General features: G+C 44.6%; 1 protein-coding gene across 1 annotated transcript; it reads right to left on the bottom strand.

Annotated features, from left to right (window-relative positions):
* Window positions 1-7,206: 7,206 nt before the first annotated feature.
* On the bottom strand, window positions 7,207-12,216 carry SMIM34 (small integral membrane protein 34). The gene is made up of 2 exons (XM_069577879.1): window positions 11,957-12,216; window positions 7,207-8,410 (listed from the first exon to the last, which is right to left on the bottom strand). The coding sequence occupies exons 1-2, from the start codon at window positions 11,961-11,963 to the stop codon at window positions 8,022-8,024; spliced, it is 396 nt and encodes a 131-aa protein (XP_069433980.1). The 5' UTR covers window positions 11,964-12,216; the 3' UTR covers window positions 7,207-8,021.
* Between the last annotated feature and the right edge of the window lie 7,117 nt (window positions 12,217-19,333).

Raw genomic sequence — 19,333 nt, 5'->3', positions numbered from 1 at the left:
CTGTTCTCTGTCCTTTGTGCAAAGATCCTCGCCAACACTTGCTCAGACACATCCAACCCAGCAGGGGACACAGCCTGGGATCTAGCTGGGACGCCCCCCCCCCCCCCCACACACACACACTTACTTGTTTTCTGCTAATTAAAATTTCTAATACAACTCGTGCTAAGTGGGTTTGCAAGGCAGGGGGTGTGTGATAAAGGACCCTGCCTGGCCTAGAGGGGCTCCCCTCTGCACTTCCTGCTAATGAAGACACGCATGCATGAAAGTGCTTGTCTGGGCTCTGGGTTAGCTTGAGCGCAGAAGGCACAAGGCAGTCAGGGTTTCAAAAACCCAGGAGGAACATGACTTGGGGGCAGATAGCTCAGCATCTCCCTGGCAAATAATAATTACAATACTCTCTGAAGAACTTCAGGATTTGTGCACACACGAGAGCAGAAAATCCATGTCATGGAAATGATGTGGCTTAATTTGACATTTGCGACTTTTGTTGGAGGCTCATCAATATCAGCCTGCTGGTTGGTTTCATTTCATTAAATTTGCCAGTGTGTTGAATTATACTGCTAATGCTGATGGTGAATGACATAAATTCCCTTTTCTGCTCTGACCTGAGGTTCATTTAGCCGCTTTTCAGTTCTGTTGCAGCACATTGTCCCAAATCACTGACACTTTATACATGCTTCCCTTACAAAGAGTGCATAGCCTCTGTCTTTCTTCCTCTGAGGACAAAATCCCATGGTAGCGGGTCCCTCCCTCATGACCTCATCTAAACCTTGTGTGTGTGCATGCTCAGTTGTGTCCAAATCTTTGCTATCCCAAGGACTGTAGCCTTCCAGGATCCTTTGTCCTTGGGATTACCCAGGCAAGAACATTAGACTGGGTTGCCCCTTCCTTCCTCAGGGGCTCTTCCCAACCCAGGGATTGAACCAGTATCTCCTGCATTGACAGGTGGGTCCTTCACCACTGTGTCACCTGGGAAGGCTTATCACCCCAAAGCCTTAAATCCAAAAGCCCTTATCCCCAGGGCCCTGCATTCTAATATCACCACACTGGGAATTAGGACTTCAACACAGGAATTTGGTGGGAGGTGGCACAGATTTTTAGTCCATGCACAGTACCAATGACCCACTCCCTACCAGCCACCCACTAGCCTCTGCTGGCCTCTGTCGTAGACAGTTGTTTTCTGTAGTCTTCCCATCTCGGCTGCAGTGCACACCAGACTGCGAACCTGCCCGTGAGTGGGCTCCCTACACTCTGATTCTCCATCCTTCAGCCTTGACTCTCCTGGGCCAGAGGAACTGCTAACTGCTACTAAGAGACTATGGACCAGTCAACCCTGTGAGCCTCTCCACCACCCAGTAGCTGCAGCTACGTCTTCTATAACAAGATCTGCACCCCAGCCTTGGGGAAGTGACCCTCCCTTCCAAGTCTCCCTCACCTCTAAGATATACTTTAGTGTTCTCTCTGCATTTTTATAGTTTCTTCCTTATCATCATTTAATCGTTCTTTATAGAAACTGCCTCTGATCAAATGACCATGTGGTTTATCTCCAGCTTCATTTGTGGGTGTTAACGTAGAGGCAGTATGGGACCTGGTACGCAGAGGCTGGGTAACAAGGCAAATGAAATAATACATGTAGGGCACGAATGCCTGGGATACACCAGGTCCTTTCATTTTACCTGCTATTTTTAAATAAGTATTGCTTTTTTTTTTTTTTTAAGCAGATCAGTATGATACTGGGCAAAGGGAAAAGGCTTTCTGAAGGAAAGGATGTCTGAGCTGGTTTGAAGAGTTTGGATGTATGAGTTTGGAGGATGGGTGGAAAGGGTGCCATCAGGGCCAAGACCAGGAGGATAACCCGCCTCCCATGGTTGTTCTAAGGACTAAAATGAGATTGGAAAGATAAGCGTACTTTGTCAACATAGAAATTATAAACAATAATAGCCCAGCTCCTTTTGCTTATTGAAAGCAGGCCTTAAAGAACAACCAGCCTCCTTGTAGAAATTCCATGCTCATTATATTCTGAGGACTGTACATTTCCACCAGAAGAAGTACCTAGAAAAAATTGTACCTACCATCCCAAAGGGAATAGCACTCATTGTAAATAACTAAGCTGACACACTAATGTATGAATCATTCACTCATTCAGAAAATATCTCTTGTGTGTTCTGGAAGGAGTGGGTGATGTCAAAATTCATAAGATGTTGTCCTTGTTCTTAAAGTCATGTTTTCATGGGCCACTAAGGGACACAGACTGGGGACCGACATTTGCAGTCTTACATGATACGTGTTCTAAAAATGGACTGAGTTTTCAGGTCCCCCATGAAGGCACTCACTCCACCCTCTCATTTCCCTGCACCCACTCTACAAGGATTTGGTTAAATTTGAGACCAGCTTCCCCATGACTTTTGTTTCTTCTTTTATTCAATTAAAAAATATCTTATTATTTTTAATTGGAGGATATTTACTTTATGATTTTGTATTGATTTCTGCTGTGCAACAATGTGAATCAGCTATACATACACACACGTATCCTCTGCCTCATACACCTCCCCCGCCCCATGCCCTATCCCACCCTTCTACTTCATCACAGAGCACCGAGCCGGGCTCCCTGCGCTATAGAGCTGCTTCAGGCTGATGATCCACTTCACACCTGGTAGCATATATATCATATATGGCAATGCTACTCTCTCAATTTGTGCCACCCTCCCCTTACCCCTCTGTGTCCACAAGTCCACTTGCTACTTATTGATGTTTCAGCTAAAGCTAAACTGGAATTAAAGTGCTTCTGTCCCCAGCATCCATGTCTGCCTGCTGCCTCAACTCCGCTTGCCTCAGACTCAGCCCATCACCAAGTCCCTTCAAGGTCTCCTGGCCCACTCACTTCAAGCATTTGTCTCCTGAGTTTCCTATCATTGTAGATCAGGACTGGTGGGCGTGGTGCTGGGCCAGTCGCTGGAGACATTTTCTCAGCGTGTCCTGCCATCCAGCGACATCCCTAAATCTCTCCGCCGTCTTTTCCTCCTCCCATCTCTCTTGAGAAGCAAATTCTACTCCTTGTCTCCTGTAGAATAGTTCCACCTATACTCAGGAGACTCTGAGGTCTCACTTCCTGTACCAAATACTTGGTAAACAAACGCAGTTCCCTCCTTGGAGAAATTCTGTTGCATAAAATTTTCTCTTTGACCCATCCAAGTGTTTACCAAGTGCTATGGAAGCCCTGGAGGAGCATAAGTCTGCCTTTGGGTTCAAGAAAGTTTCAGAGGGTGATATTTGAGCAATGGCTCTGTTTATTGGCATTTTCTTCATAGATGTAGTGCCCCTGCATGAGCACGTGACCCAACCTCAGCCAATCAGAGCTCTGCACTCCCTGGGTCCTCCTTGGTCCAAGGGGCAGACACCTGGTATACCAGATCCTGTGCAATGCTCTCCTCTAACATTTGAAACATGAGCAGAGGCACAAAGAGCCAGCATGGGAGCTCGCCATCTCCTGGGAGGCCCTTGGAGAGAAGGCCCTTCAGCTGGGGCCACTGAGTGAGGGCTTTGGGTGGACTGACCTCTCTTCTTCCCGAGGCCTGGGGAAGCTGCTGCCCTCTGGATTCTGTGAGCTCGCTCCGCTGCCTTCTCACAGATCCGCTCCCCACCCCCCCACCCCCACCGCCCCCTCACCTTTTTTTTCATGAGTGAGCTAAAATTGGTTTCAATTTCACCAAGAGAAGAACTCTAACTTTAATGGAAGGGCGAGTTGACATTTCTGCTCTGGTTGAGGTCTAGACACTCAGAATCATTTCTGAGAATCAGAGCCACCTGCCATTATATGAAGAGTCAGGTGACTATTAACAAACGTTTCCCCTCTACATTATTTTTTTTAATACTTAAATCTTGTGATAATTATGTCACATCAGGTGAGTCATAATGCAGCAGAGCTGATTAGACCTTCATTTAGAATAGATGTGTTCTGGACTTCCCTGCTGGTCCAGTGATAAGATTCTGCACTTCCAGTGCGGGGGCACAGGTTCAACCCCTCACTGGGGAGCTAGCTCCCACATCCCGCAAGACACAGTGGGGAAAAAGATGAATCAATGTGCTCCAATCAACCAGGGAAGCTCTGGTAACCTCTATTTTTGATTTGATACAAATCAGGGCTTCCGTGGCTCAGACTATAAAGAATCTGTGTGCAATGCTGGAGGTCCGGGTTCAGTCTTTGGTTTAGGAAGATCCCCTGGAGAAGGGCATGGCTACCCACCCCAATATTCTTGGCTGGAGAATTCCATGGACAAAGGAGCCTCGAGGGCTACAGTCCATGGGGTCACAAAGAGTCAGACAGGACTCTTTCACTTCACTAGGACCATAAGCCACAAATCCAAGAGGAATCCATTCCTGGAGACAGTGAACCAGATTCATTCTACATCAGTTTTAAATAATTTCCATTTCAGAGGAAGACATTCATCTGACCTGATTTGCTAATCTTGGGGGAAATTTACCATAGGACAATGAAAGCAAAAGTATCTAGAATGTTGTGACTCAGTTTGCTGTTCTCCCATCTCCACCAAGGTTGGTGAAACATGCATATCTCTTCCCACTCGCTGACTTGAACATAGGCTATGGTGCTGGTCCCTTCCCTCCTGGTTCAGCTACATAGGCTTTGCACAGAAAGTGATTAATTGCTATAAGCCTGAACAGTTTAGATTTAAGGGACTGGGCACAAAATATCCTTAATACCTGAGGTTCTTTCCCACCAGACTAGCTTAAAATGGAGCCTATACAATTCCCATCCAAGAACACATCTCCCTGGCAAACACTCAGACCAGCTCCCCAGAGAGTGATGAAGTTGGATCAGGCAGGAGTTACTTAAGTGGCCAGGGAAGATGTCCTTGGAGCCCATGTGCCTGTGTCTGGGTGTCAACAGGAAGACAGCTGTTTTGGTCCTTAGGAAATACCCATGGAGCCAGTCCTGACCTCATGTCTAACATGACAGGCCCTCTTAGGAGCTTCCATGACAAGAGTCAGGGATGGGGATTAAATGGAATGAAATCTCACTGAATGCCCTTTGAGAGGTCAAGTTATAAGAACTTACAAGTAACGAGTGAGCTGACATAAGCATAGTGTGTTTTCCCCTTAAACACAAAATCATATAAATATAAAAAATCTTGGTGAAAGACATGATCCCACTTTACCATATCACATTTCTTTTATCTAATTCCACTCCAAGGTCCACTTCCTTCAGGAGATTATTTCTTCAGTGGTATCATTAGGGATATTTTTGGTTGAGGGGGACAGGAAGCTTATCTCTAAAGGACTTAATAAGGGAAATTTATTGGCTCATTAACTAAAACAATCCGGGGGAAATAAGGCTTTGGGCACAGTCTGATTAGAAGTCTAGCCTCTGTAATTTTCTCATGTTTCCACTTTATGTTGACCTTTGCCCTCACATTGGCTTTGCCCATGGTGACAGAATGGCTCCAGCGATTTCAAACTCAGCTCTGGATTTAACACCATCCAGCATAAGAGAGGGCGTCTGTGTTCCATAATTCCCTATGGAAGTCCTTCCCATCATTCTAATGGGGTGGGCTTACTTGGGTCATGGGTCCAGCTTGGTCCCTATTAGTGAAGCTGGAGATGAGATGCACTAATTGAATCAGGTCCTGAACTGGGAGTAGTTTCATCTTTCCTAGAGCCATATGCATTCCCAAATGCAAATTAAGGAGATGTTGGATTGAGGAAGAGGACGATCCATTAGAAGGAAGCAACCAACAAGACAGAGTATGTATTTTACCTTCAAATTCACTTCAGTTCTGACCTTGTGCTCCCGTCTTAGTTCATTCTGTATTCCTATTTGAGCTTCCCGGGCAGCTCAGTGCTAAAGAGTCTAGCTGTGATGCAGAAGACACAGGAGATGTCACGGATCCAACCCCTGGGTTGGGAAGCCCCTGGAGGAGGACAGGGCAGCCCACTCCAGTATTCTTGACTTGGAGAATCCCATGGACAGAGGGGCCCGGCAGGCTACAGGCCATGGGTTCACACAGAGTCAGACACGATGGAAACGACTGAGCATGCGTGCATTCCTGTTCCCTGTGGGTTACATTTTTGTCTGTCTTTGTGCCTACTGTTTTATCCTGCCCCGTAAGCGTCTCAGACGTGGATGATGCCCAGCCCTAACTATATAAACAAACCAGCAAACACTTTTGCTGGAGAGCCTGTAAGATGATCATGTGGAAAATATGGAAAAAAGAAAAATAGTTGGAAGTCTATCTCATCCTTTCAACAAAAAGCATGGCATTTAATTTAACCTTTATGAAATCATGCAGTTGGTTATAGACCACTGTGCATAGACAGGGGAAAAATTTTATTTATTTATTGTTCAGGGGACCCCTCCAAAAGCCAAACCAGATAAACTTCAGAGAGGTTGGTACAAAACATACTTTTTCTCTTTGCCTGCTGAAAGCCACTTGTAGAAATTCAGCTAATCACAATCTCTCTAAATGAATCAATCATGTAGACAAGATCTTATTTCTTTTTGAAGCAGAGACAAGAATATAAGTAACAGATGTTTGTGAAACATTTGAATGAATCATATGATATCTACAGTAATGAAAACTAAAAGTGACTATTTTGTCTACGTGTACAACTTGAATCTCATGGAGTAGACTCAGAGCACACATCATCAGCTTTGATACAGATAGGTTCTCTTCTAGAATCAAGTAGTGCAGCCATTACTTATAGCTATTACCAGTAGGCTCGTCATTTCCTGGACCACAGTAGCATCACCACTACCACCAGCACCATCAACAACAGCACCAACCCCCACCAACAACACCACCAACCACCACCACCACCACCACCATCATTAACATCAACCACCAAGACCACCATCAACACTGACTATCAACCACCAACAACACCATCAACAACACCAACTACCAACACCAACACCATCAACAACCCCCATGACCACCATCATCAACATCAACAACCAAGACCACCAACACTGACCATCAACCACCACCAACACCATCAATAACAACACCAACCACCACCACCATCACCATCATCAACTCAACTATCAACCACCAAGACCACAATCAACACTGACCATGAACCACCACCAATCCCACTATCATTAACACCAACCATCAACTACCACCATTCACCACCAATACTACCATCACCATAATTTAACATCAGCCACCATCATCACCACCACCACAATGAGGTTTATATTTACATATTTATTTTACTTTTAAAAATACGTTCATATACATGATTTCATTAGCTCTCATCTGCTTTGCAAGATTGGCAGAAAACTGGCATCATTATCCTCATTATCTGTAAGGAAACTAAGGTTGGGAGAGGTGAGTGGTGTGTGCAAGGACATCAAAGTGGTCAAAAGTCTAACTCAGAGTAGAGTATGATTCTTCTGACTCTAAAACTAATACATTTTTTTGAATGGACCCTGCACTGTCAATGAAAATGAAGAACTTCTGAAAATTAGGATGTTGATATTGACTATTCTGGTTCAATATTTTAGACAGAGTCTTAGAATAAATGGCCCTCTGAGACCGTATATCCCAATCCTCACATGTTCCACGTGAGCCACCAGCCAGTCAAGGTTCACGTGACCATCTGAGGTTGAATTTCATCCAAGGCACTTGACTCCAAATTCAGCCTTCTTTCCATGACAAGAGGCTACCTTCACACATGGCCCAGGAGCCTACCAGATTCCTTTGAGAACAGTGGATGTCCCATGTCCTTGCCTAGAGCATAAAAATTTCCAGTGAAGGGTGAGTGGGGCTGAAAGCCGCTGCTCCTGCTTGTCTCAGAGCATCGGGAAGCCTGAGAAGGAAACAGGAGCCTGGCTTTTGGGCGCACCCCCACGCACCTGTGGCTCAGTGATGCTCTTTCAGCCCCGCTCAAGGGTTCGACTCACCTCTCAAGGTTCCAGGTAAGCCCAAAGCTGCTCCCTCAAGCAAGAAGTTTGAACCTCAGCTGTGGAGGCCTCCTTGCCTCGACTTTCAAGGGATCTCTTAGATTTCAGTGTAGGGGCTGCTGTTCCTACCCTTTGTCTCTGGGCTGGCCTGTTTGGGCTGCAGGACAGCTCTGTTGCTAATGGTCAGTGAAGAGCATCTGGCTGCCTTGCTCTGGAGCCTTTTCTTTTCAAATTCGAATGTCAGATTGGAGTAGTAAATGTCTTCCAAGGACTTTTCGTTCTTTCTGAGGATGTTGCTGGCCAATCGGAAGAGGAAAATCACTCCGTAGATGCCAAAGATGGTGAGGATATACCAAGCGGCACTGGTCCCATCCAGAAGCTTCAGGGCCCTGGTGGAGTTGCTGCTGTTTCTTCCCTCCATGTGGTCCCCCAGCAGGTGCCCCAGGACGGGACCGGCTTGGGTCTGGTTGGGGACTCCCCAATCCCCTAAGAAACAGAGATGTCCATGTGAGACCCACATTCTGGGCTGAAGGCTGCCTGGCCAACCCAGTGGCAGTGTGCTCATGTCAGTGGGGAAATGGGACTGCTGGAAGAGGCTTTTTATGCTCCATAGGTAGAAGCCTCACAACATACATGTTAATATTAAAAAATTTTTACATGCCAATAATAAAAAAAATTTTAATTGGAGTATTATTGCTTTACAATGTTGTGTTCATTTCTGCTGTACAAGGAAGTGAATCAGCTGTATGCATAGCTACATCCCCTTCCTCTTGAGCCTCCCTCCCACCCTTGCCATCCATCTCTCTAGGTCATCACAGAGGCTGAGTTGAGCTCCCTGTGATATAAGTGTCTTCTCACTCAGCTCAGTTCAGTTCAGTTGCTCAGTCGTGTCTGACTCTGCGACCCCATGGACCGCAGCACTATTTTACTATATTTATATTTATTTTATTTTATTACATTTTATTTTACTTATTTTATATTTATACTTACTATTTCACACATAGTAGTGTGTATATATGTCAATCGAAATCTCCCTGTTCTCCCCACCTTCTCCTTCGTCCACTGTGTCTGCACGTCTGTTCTCTATGTCTGCATCTCTGTTCCTGCCCTGCAAATAGGCTGATCTGTATCATTGTTTAGAGTTCAGAACATCAAGTTCTTGAAGAGGAGATGCAACATCATAATGATATCCATTTTCCCTAAGATAATCTATACAAATTAACATGATTGCAATAAAAACATCAATAGGATTTCTTTGTGAAATAAACAAGCTATGCATACTGAAAAAGCAACTATCAAGACTAATTAGGAGACCTCTGAAAGGAAGAGTTGAAATGAATGGAAATTAGTCTAGCAAGAAATTTAAAACTAGCTAGACAGAAAAATAAGTTTACTGTTTTTTTGAATGAATGAGTGCTTTATTTGCCCACAGTCCAGCTGGGGTTTACTGGGCTTTGCAAATGGCATGAGGGGCTCTTCCAAACCAGGTGCAACTTTTCCCTGAAAAGTCTTCCCTGTAAAACTACAATAACTAAAACATTGCGACGAGATACATAGAGTGGCAGACCAAACAGGGTAAAACATCAATAGAGTAGGAATTGGAATTTGGTAGATAAAGGGGCATTTGTGATCAGGAGAGAAAAGATGGCATTTTCAATAAGCAGCATTAAAACAAGATAATAATAAATCTACATCTCTCATCTCATCTCTCTCACCCAAAACAGTCCAGATAAATGAAAGATTTTAATATTTTAAATTTTTAATATTAAAAATAGTTTAAAGGTTTTAATATTAAAAACAATTTAAATACTAGAAAATAACATGGTAGATTTTCCCCCCTTATCATCTCTTAGGGGCTTCCTGTGTAGCTCAGTTGGTAAAGCAACTGCTCACAGTGTGGGAGATCTGGGTTCAATTGCTAGGTAAGGAAGTCCCCCTGGAGAGGGATATGGCAGCCCACTCCAGTACTCTCGCCTGGAGAATCCCATGGACAGAGGAGCCTGGTGGGCTACAGCTCATGGGGTCACAAGAGTCGGACACAACTGAGCACTAAGCTTATCATCTCAGAGTGGGGCATCCCTTTCTAAGCATAACACAAAAATTCAGAGGTGGAAAAAAAGGAGAAAGAAAATGTTAAATCCAATTACACAAAAAATTTTTAAGTGATGGCATACAATAGACAAATGACAAACTAGAAAAAATAGATATTTATGCCAGTGAACTCCTGAAGAAGCTTCAGTTCTATAAGAAAAAGTACAAAACCTCAGTACAAAACTATGCAAAGGGTATGGACAATTAGTTCAGGAGAAGAAATGGACCTTAAACATAAGAAAAGCGTCTCAGTAACACTCATAATAGGAGAAATGCAAGGTAAAACTACAGCAAGGTAATATTTTGTTATTTATCGGTTGGCAAATTCATGATGTCTCAGAAGACATGTCCACGGGGCTGTCAGGCCTTTGCTTAATGACTGGTGAGGGTGTAAATTTACACAACCAATATGGAGGGCACATTGACAAGATCTATTGACATTAGTAACACGTTTACCTTTGACCCAGTGATTCTACCTGTAGAAATTTATCCAAAAAATATGCCAGAACAAGTCCAAAACCATGTATATTTATGATTAGTCCTTGTAGCACTCTTGTGATGACTAATGTTTAAGAACAGCCTGAATAGGGTCAACTGGGAGATGGTTTAATCCATTTTGGAAATTCCATGCAGTGGGATACAATGCAGCAAAAAAAAAAAAAAAGTAACAAAGAGCTTTCTTGGTGCTAAATCTTAACAAATGAAAAAGATCCTATATATAAAGTGGGGTGTGCTATTTGCTTGAAACTTGAGCATATTTAAAATACCTCTGGGAGAATACAGAAGGAATTGGTGTCCAGGGCTGCCCATGGGGAGGAGAACTGGGGGAAGGAGGTGTACATTCCACTGATGCCTTTTGTACATTTTGTACCATGCATATTTATTTTCAAAAAGAAATAAATTTTAAAAATGGAAGCATGCAAGTGGGTGCTTTTCTGGTCTCCTTGGTGAAGTGCCCCTGGGTGAGGACACTGTGTGCCCTTCTAAGGCCAGAAGATTAAGATCTTAATTGCTGTTTACCTCAAAACTGTTTTCTCTACTGGGAGAGCTGGTGAAAATGCAATGATAAAAAGTCAGAGAAGTAGTGCCTAATCCTGTGAGACATTTTCCAGCTGAGTTTTATAGGTTCACATTCTCATTTCTTGCTCTATGTGCATATAGATGTGTTCAGACATGTCATAGGATAAATCCCATCACCTGCGGAGGAGCCCAAAGGCACTGCATTAAGTGTTTTCTATTTCATATCTGCTTGTTAATTCATTTTGCTAATGCAAAGCTCAGGGAGACCAGTATTCTTTTTTTTTATTATAATTAACTGTTGAATGAATAAATGATCTTATTACTTTGAGATTAAGGGAGAAACCATTTAAAAATAACTGTGCAAACCACATGTGACAAAGTCCAAATTAACAGATTTCATTATATAAAATTGGTCAATCATAAGAAACAGTACAGTGATCAGGAATTTTCCTACCGCTGTTGATAACATGGTTTGAGAACTTAAATAAGGAAGAGAAAAATGTTCCCATCATTATTAAAAACAAATTAACTCAACAAGAACATCATAAACTTTAATCAGAGTAAGAGAACTTGCTTAAACTTGGAATACATGGATAAACTCATAGACCTTTCTGTGAATTTTTGCAGAATGATATGCTATGTTCAAATATATATAAAACAAAGCCAAGAACAATAGAGCATAAAATTATTTGAAAACCAGTCCATTTGTCACATGAAAGATTTTCACTATTTTAATTAAGGCAGTACGTTGTTCTTTACCTTTTTTAAAAAACAGAGAAGAATAAATTAGATGGTACCTTCTATATCCTGTAGAAGAGACCAAGCTTTTCATCTGTGTTGCTTTGAACACCTAAATCAATAATGTGAAACATGTAAGAAATTCTAGAACTGCTCATCCTTGTGTCGGAGCAGAATACTCACATTCCATGAGGTGGTGTTTTTCTTGACCCTTAGGGAGGCATGTTTAATTAAACATCTGCCATGGAAAGAGGGCAACTTCTTTTTGCAAATGATCACAGTCTTTCTGAAGTCAACACTGAGGTTTCAAGAGCAGAGAGTAACTTGATATCCGAAGACTCTTAGGGCAGCACCTAATAGAAGTTTAGCAGAGAGAAACTGGACTCATTTTGTTTCATTTGATGAATCAGAGAATCAAAAGTAGATCTGTCTTCTATTGGCACAGAATAAAAAAGCACCTCCTGCTGTTGGCTTGTTGAGAAGATCTGTTTAAACACACGCTAGTGCCAAGGACACGGCGGCTTCTGCAGGTCCCATCTGGGTGGCAGGGGCAGGAAGCTCTCTGAGGCTGGCTTATAGCCTGGATGGTTCCTGAAATTCCCTGTTCTGCACCTGTAGCAGGTGTGCTCATGGTCAGGTGTGGCAGAGACCTGTTGTCAAGGGCCAGAGGAAGTCACCAGCTTCCTCTTGGACTGTCCTGGATGCAGAAACCCAGACAGGAAGGAGTCTGTGCAAGAGGACACAGCTGAAGGCCCGGGGCCCCTGCAGGATCAGTGGGTGATGGACTCATGAGCCAGGCCATGAGGAATGGGGCTGCTCTTTCCCACACCCCTGAGTCATGGACCACATTGAAATTAAAGTTAACTTAACTGGAAAAGAGAAGTGTCTGGGAGAAATGGGAACACCAGGAGGAAAGGTCAGAAGACTTGGGCAGGTTCTCTGATGCAGCCACTGTTCCTGAATCCTCACTAACGTGGCCCTGACCTGCCTAACTCATGAGGCTCACTGGCTTTTAAGATGTAATTTGACTATATTTTTATCAATAGGGGATTAAATAAGTCAGTTTTGAAATAAGCCATAGAACCCAGCAATTCCACTTGTAGGTGTATATTCAGGATAAAAATACATGTACATCCAGACCAAAAAAAAGTTGCATATGGATGTACACAGCAACATGAGTCAAAATAGCTAAAAAGTGGAAACTGTCCAAATGTCCAACTGGTGAACAGAAAAATAAAATGTGATCTATCTGTACCATGGAATATTATTTGGCGATAAAAAGGAGAGAAGTACTGACACGTGCTACTACACCAGTGGACAGTGAGAGCACTATGCCGAGTGAAGGAGAACAGCTACAAAGGAAAGGCCACACCGTTCTGCACATCCGAAATGTCAAGAACAGGCAGATCCATAAAGGAGGAAAGTAGATTAGCGGCTGCGTGGGTTGATGTAGGGAACTGGGGCATGATAATTACGGGATAGCTTCTTTAGGGGTGATGAAAGTGTTTTATAATTGATTGTAGTGATACTGGTGAAAATCTGTAAACATACTAAAATCCACTGAACCATGGACTTTAAGTGGGTGAACTTTGTGGGACATGAGTTGCATTTTGATAATCTAATAGAGGTAAACAATGGAATACTATGCATCTGTGAAACAAGATGAGGACGCTATTTGTGTTGTTGTTTAGTCACTAAGCCATATCTGACTCTTTGCAATCCCCGTGAACTGTAGCCCACCAGGCTCCTCTGTCCATGGGACTCTCCAGGCAAGAATACTGGAGTGGGTTGTCATTTCCTTCTCCCGGGATCTTCCTGGCCCAGGAATCAAACCTGCATCTCCTGCATTTGCAGGCAGATTTTTTTTTTTTTTTAACCACTGAGTCACCTGGGAAGCTGAAGCACTTCAAGATGTTTTGCTGAATGAAAACAGCCAAGAAGAGAGTATGTTACCATCTATGTAAAAAAGTAGGAGGAAAACTCATGCAGATTTTTTTTGTTCCTATGGGTATTGAAGAGCCCCTTTAAGGATGCCTGAGAAAGTAAGAGCAGGAGGAACTTGCGGAGCTGAGAACTGGCTAGAGGGAGGGCAGGTTGCGAAGAATTCTTACTATATATTCCTTATGAATATAAAGAAGTTCAGGGGGCACAAGTGGTAAATAATCCTGCCAATGCAGGAGACTCGGGGTCAATCCCTGGGCCAGGAAGAGCCCCTGGCAACCTACTTCAGTGCTTCTTGCCTGGAGAATTCCATGGACAGAGGAGCCTGGCAGGCTTACAGTCCATGGGGTCACAAAGAGTCTGGCACGACTGAATGACTAAGCACATACTTTCCAACTGTGTTAAACACACCCATTCATGTAAATCTGAGGCTTCCCTCATAACTCAGTTGGTAAAAGAATCCACCTGCAATGAGGGAGACTCCGGTTCAATTCCTGGGCCAGGAAGATCCGCTGGAGAAGGGATAGGCTACCCACTCCAGTATTCTTGGGCTTCCCTGGTGGCTCAGCTGGTAAAGAATCCACCTGCGATGCAGGAGACCCTGGGTTTGATCCCTGGGTTGGGAAGATCCCCTGGAGATGGGAAAGGCTACCCACTCCAGGATTCTGGTCTGGAGAATCCCATGGATAGTCCATGGGGTCACAAAGAGTCAGACATGACTGAGAAAGTTTCACTTCACTTCATGTAAATCTTAGTCAAATGTCTGCTCTTGCTGTCCTGGCTGTGGGATGCCTGGACCCTGGCACTTCCAACTTTGCCCCAGAGTTAGGGGTTTTCAACACCGACCGTGAGAGGTGAGAAGGGGCTGGAGAGCCTTCATGATCAAAGGCTAATGGCAGTGACGAGGGATGTAAGTCAGCACTCTGGTCCCCAATGCACCCTTGTGTAACCCTGGGCAAGTCCCCACCCACCCTGTAGATTCCTCACCTGCAAGGTGGAGAATCAGCAGGATCGATACCCTCTGATCCCAAGGAGACAGGGAAGAAGCCCGGGGTGTAGGGAAGAGCTACTCCTCCTGAAGGTGTCTGAACAGGAAGGCTGCTAGCACTGGCTGCCCCAGGACAGGGAGGACACATCCAGGCCCCTGGAGCCCAAGAGGTGGAGGCTTGGGAGCATGCGTCAGCTGGGAAATCAGAAGTTTTGGCAGGATGTCGGCATGGGATGTGGGGAGAAATGAGCTCTGGAAAAATAGGGGAGGTGCAAGGAAAGGGGGTCTTTGGTCTCATCCACACCATCAAGGGGCACTGACATTAGGAAAGAGCTCTGTGCCAGGTGACTCATTGGAAAAGACCCTGATGCTGGGAAAGATTGAAGGCAAGAGGAGAAGGGGACAACAGAGGCTGAGATGGTTGGATGGCATCACCGACTCGATGGACATGAGTTTGAACAAACTCTGAGAGATAGTGAAGGACAGGGAGGCCTGGCGTGCTGCAGTCCATGGGGTTGCAAAGAACTAGACAGGACTGAGCGACTGAACAACAGGGCACTTTCCTCCTGAGTCCCGCTCTTAGAACCCATGAGAGGCAGGAGTACCATCCTCATTTAAAGAGGCTCAGAGAAGAGACTTGCCTGATGTTACACAGTTCCTGGGTGCCAGAGGTGGGTAGTCTGGCACCAAAGGAGTCTCCTTCTACACCCTGAATCTCACCTTCAAGCTGGACCTAGAGTCCCAAGAATTCTCCTGCTTGCTTGCTGTATAGGTTGAATTGTAGATGGTCCCTTCTGAGATATAACCATGACCTTGAAGCCCTCCCATAGTTAGCTGAAATTAAACTATGATGTTAAAAGTCAAGGTAATGTATATCCTTCAGGAAAGGTGACTAGAGGGGGCAGAACGGGAGCTCTAAAGTGCTGGCCATGTCCTGGTTTCAGGGGTTTATTCGATTTGGGACACTTCCTAGGCTTGGGTTCACTTTTCAGTATGTATGTTATGTTGTTCAATCACTCAGTCGTGTCCACCTCTTTGCAACCCTATGGACTGCAGCACGCCAGGCTTCCCTGTCCGTCATCATCTCCCGGAGTTTGCTCAAATTCATGTCCATATTTGTTATATATACTTCATTGCAAACCTCACCTTGCTGTTTAACACAGAAAGCCCTGATAGGCAATGGGAAAATAAAGTTGAAAGTTTCGAAGGTTTACCTAGAAAAATGCAAATGCTGTTTTTAAAAAAGGGTTCTATATTCTATCATGGCTGTGGGCACATGATACCATTTAAGGAAAAGTGCCCTGTGCCTGGGGGCAGGGGCGGGGTGGTCAAGATCAGGTCACGGGGTCTGGGCAGTGTTTGTCATTCCCAAATGCTTACATAACAGCAAAACACACCCCAGCGTGGGCCAAGAGTTTGGCCTTCTGGTTCAGTCTAGCCGAATACCAACCTCAAGGCAATCAAGTGAAACCACTCACCCAGTAAATGTTTGTCTGAGCTATAGACCTGGGGAGAAGGACCCCAGTACCCTCTAGCTCCTTTGACATTAGAAGCTGAACTCTCCCAGGGGGCCATACTTTTTATTTTTGTCACTCGCAGAGCCTGTCAGATCAGAGGATGGCTAAATTGGGAGCCAAGGTGGCAGTGATGTGTATTTGACTCTCCAAAATAAAAGAAAAAGAACACAAACCAATGCTTTTGCATTTCAGGGGACCAGAAGGAGAATTTAAAAGTGTCATTAAATAAATGCCCATATCCACACTTGACCTTGTATTTTCTGAGGGTGGAAGGAAGAGCCCACCAACCAGTTCTGACTTCCAGCACCGCCAAAGGACATTAAAACTGATGCCAGAGTTCAATGCCCCAAAACACAGATTCCAGACGTGTCTGCCTTTGCAGGGGGTACAGCCTCCCTGAGAACTTTAAAAAGATGTTTTGCGTGTTTCTAAAAAATCTTGAATGTACAGGTCACTCCTGCATTTCCTTTCACCTTCACTGGTGTCTTCTAGCATGGAGGTCATTGCTGTGTCCAGGGAGACGCAGAGACGAGCTCAGAGCCTTCAGAACTGGAGGACTCAGGTTCTAGCTGGGGCTTTGTAACTTACTAACTGAGGGACTCTGGGCAAGTTACTTCATTGCCCTGAACCTCAGTGGTAAACAAAGGATGATAAATTGTGATGCCATGAGGGACTCCAAGGGGCCAATACAGTCCCATCTCATCTTCTCCCAGTTAATTCCTTCAGTCCTCCACTGCTTGGTTCACAGCAAGTCCCATATTACTGTCCCTCTTAAGGCCTCCCAGGTTGACCAGGAGTCCCAGGAAGATTGTCCAGAGTAGGGGTAGGGCAGCCTGACTTCCTCCGCCAAACCCAGAAGTGAAGTGAAGTGAACTCACTCAGTCGTGTCCGACTCTTTGCGACCCCATAGACTGTAGCCTATCAGGATCCTCCATCCATGGGATTTTCCAGGCAAGAGTGCTGGAGTGGATAGCCATTTCCTTCTCCAGGGTATCTTCCTGACCCAGAGGACCTGGAAACATCCTCTGCTGCTGTTACCTCCAGTAACATGGCACCGCTGTTGAACTTAGTCCTGGCATAGTCATTGAAGACAATGAGCCAATCTTCACGACTTAAAAAAAAATAAAGCCAAGGGATTTCCTGGTGGTCCAATGGCTAAGACCTTCGGCTCTCAATGCGAGGGGGCCTGGGTTTGATCCCTGGTTAGGGAAACTGTGATATAATCTACATGCCCCAACTCAGTTCAGTTCAGTTCAGTCGCTCAGTCGTGTCCGACTCTTCGTGACCCCATGAATTGCAGCACACCAGGCGTCCCTGTCCATCACCAACTCCCGGAGTTCACTCAGATTCACGTCCATTGAGTCAGTGATGCCATCCAGCCATCTCATCCTCTGTCGTCCCCTTCTCCTCCTGCCCCCAATCCCTCCCAGTATCAGAGTCTTTTCCAATGACTCAATTCTTCGCATGAGGTGGCCAAAGTACTGCAGCTTCAGCTTTAGCATCATTCCTTCCAAAGAAATCCCAGGGCTGATCTCCTTCAGAATGGACTGGTTGGATCTCCCTGCAGTCCAAGGGACTCTCAAGTGTCTTCTCCAACACCACAGTTCAAAAGCTTCAATTCTTCGGCACTCATCCTTCTTCACAGTCCAACTCTCACATCCATATATGACCACAGGAAAAACCATAGCCTTGATTAGACAGACCTTAGTTGGTAAAGTAATGTCTCTGCTTTTGAATATGCTATCTAGGTTGGTCATAACTTTTCTCCCAAGGAGTAAGCATCTTTTAATTTCATGGCTGAAATCACCATCTGCAGGGATTTGGGAGCCCCCCAAAATAAAGTCTGACACTGTTTCCACTATTTCCCCATCAATTTCCCATGAAGTGATGGGACCAGATGCCATGATCTTCGTTTTCTGAATGTTGAGCTTTAAGCCAACTTTTTCACTCTCCTCTTTCACTTTCATCAAAAGGCTTTTTAGCTCCTCTTCACTTTCTGCCATAAGGGTGGTGTCATCTGCATATCGGAGGTTACTGATATTTCTCCTGGCAATCTTGATTCCAGCTTGTGCTTCTTCCAGTCCAGCGTTTCTCATGGTATACTCTGCATGGAAGTTAAATAAGCAGGGTGACAATATACAGCCTTGCTGTACTCCTTTTCCTATTTGGAACCAGTGTGTTGTTCCATGTCCAGTTCTAACTGTTGCTTCCTGGCCTGCATATAGGTTTCTCAAGAGGCAAGTCAGGTGGTATGGTATTCCCATCTCTTTCAGAATTTTCCACAGTTTATTGTGATGCACACAAAGGCTTTGGCATAGTCAAAAAGCAGAAATAGATGTTTTTCTGGAACTCTCTTGCTTTTTCCATGATCCAGCGAATGTTGGCAATTTGATCTCTGGTTCCTCTGCCTTTTCTAAAACCAGCTTGAACATCTGGAAGTTCACGGTTCACATATTGCTGAAGCCTGGCTTGGAGAATTTTGAGCATTACTTTACTAGCATGTGAGATGAGTGCAATTGTGCAGTAGTTTGAGCATTCTTTGGCATTGCCTTTCTTTGGGATTGGAATGAAAACTGACCTTTTGCAGTCCTGTGGCCACTGCTGAGTTTTCCAAATTTGCTGGCATATTGGGTGCAGCACTTTCACAGCATCATCTTTCAGGATTTGAAATAGCTCAACTGGAATTTCATCACCTCCACTAGCTTTGTTCATAGTGATGTTTTCTAAGGCCCACTTGACTTCACATTCCAGGATGTCTGGCTCTAGGTGCGTGATCACACCACTGTGATTATCTGGGTCATGAAGATCTTTTTTGTACAGTTCTGTGTATTCTTGCCACCTCTTCTTAATATCTTCTGCTTCTGTTAGGTCCATACCATTTCTGTCCTTCTATGCCCCAACCAGTAATGCTGAAGAAGCCGAAGTTGAACAGTTCTGTGAAGACCTACAAGACCTTTTAGAACTAACACCCAAAAAAGACGTCCTTTTCATTATAGGGGATTGGAATGCAAAAGTAGGAAGTCAAGAAACACCTGGAGTAACAGGCAAATTTGGCCTTGGAATGCAGAATGAAGCAGGGCAAAGACTAATAGAGTTTTGCCAAGAAAATGCACT

The sequence above is a fragment of the Ovis canadensis genome, chromosome 1 (genome assembly GCF_042477335.2).
Source record: "Ovis canadensis isolate MfBH-ARS-UI-01 breed Bighorn chromosome 1, ARS-UI_OviCan_v2, whole genome shotgun sequence".
Classification (NCBI taxonomy): Eukaryota; Metazoa; Chordata; class Mammalia; order Artiodactyla; family Bovidae; genus Ovis; species Ovis canadensis.
The sequence above is the reverse complement of the archived record's forward strand: the minus strand, read 5'-3'. Positions and strand labels throughout refer to the sequence as shown.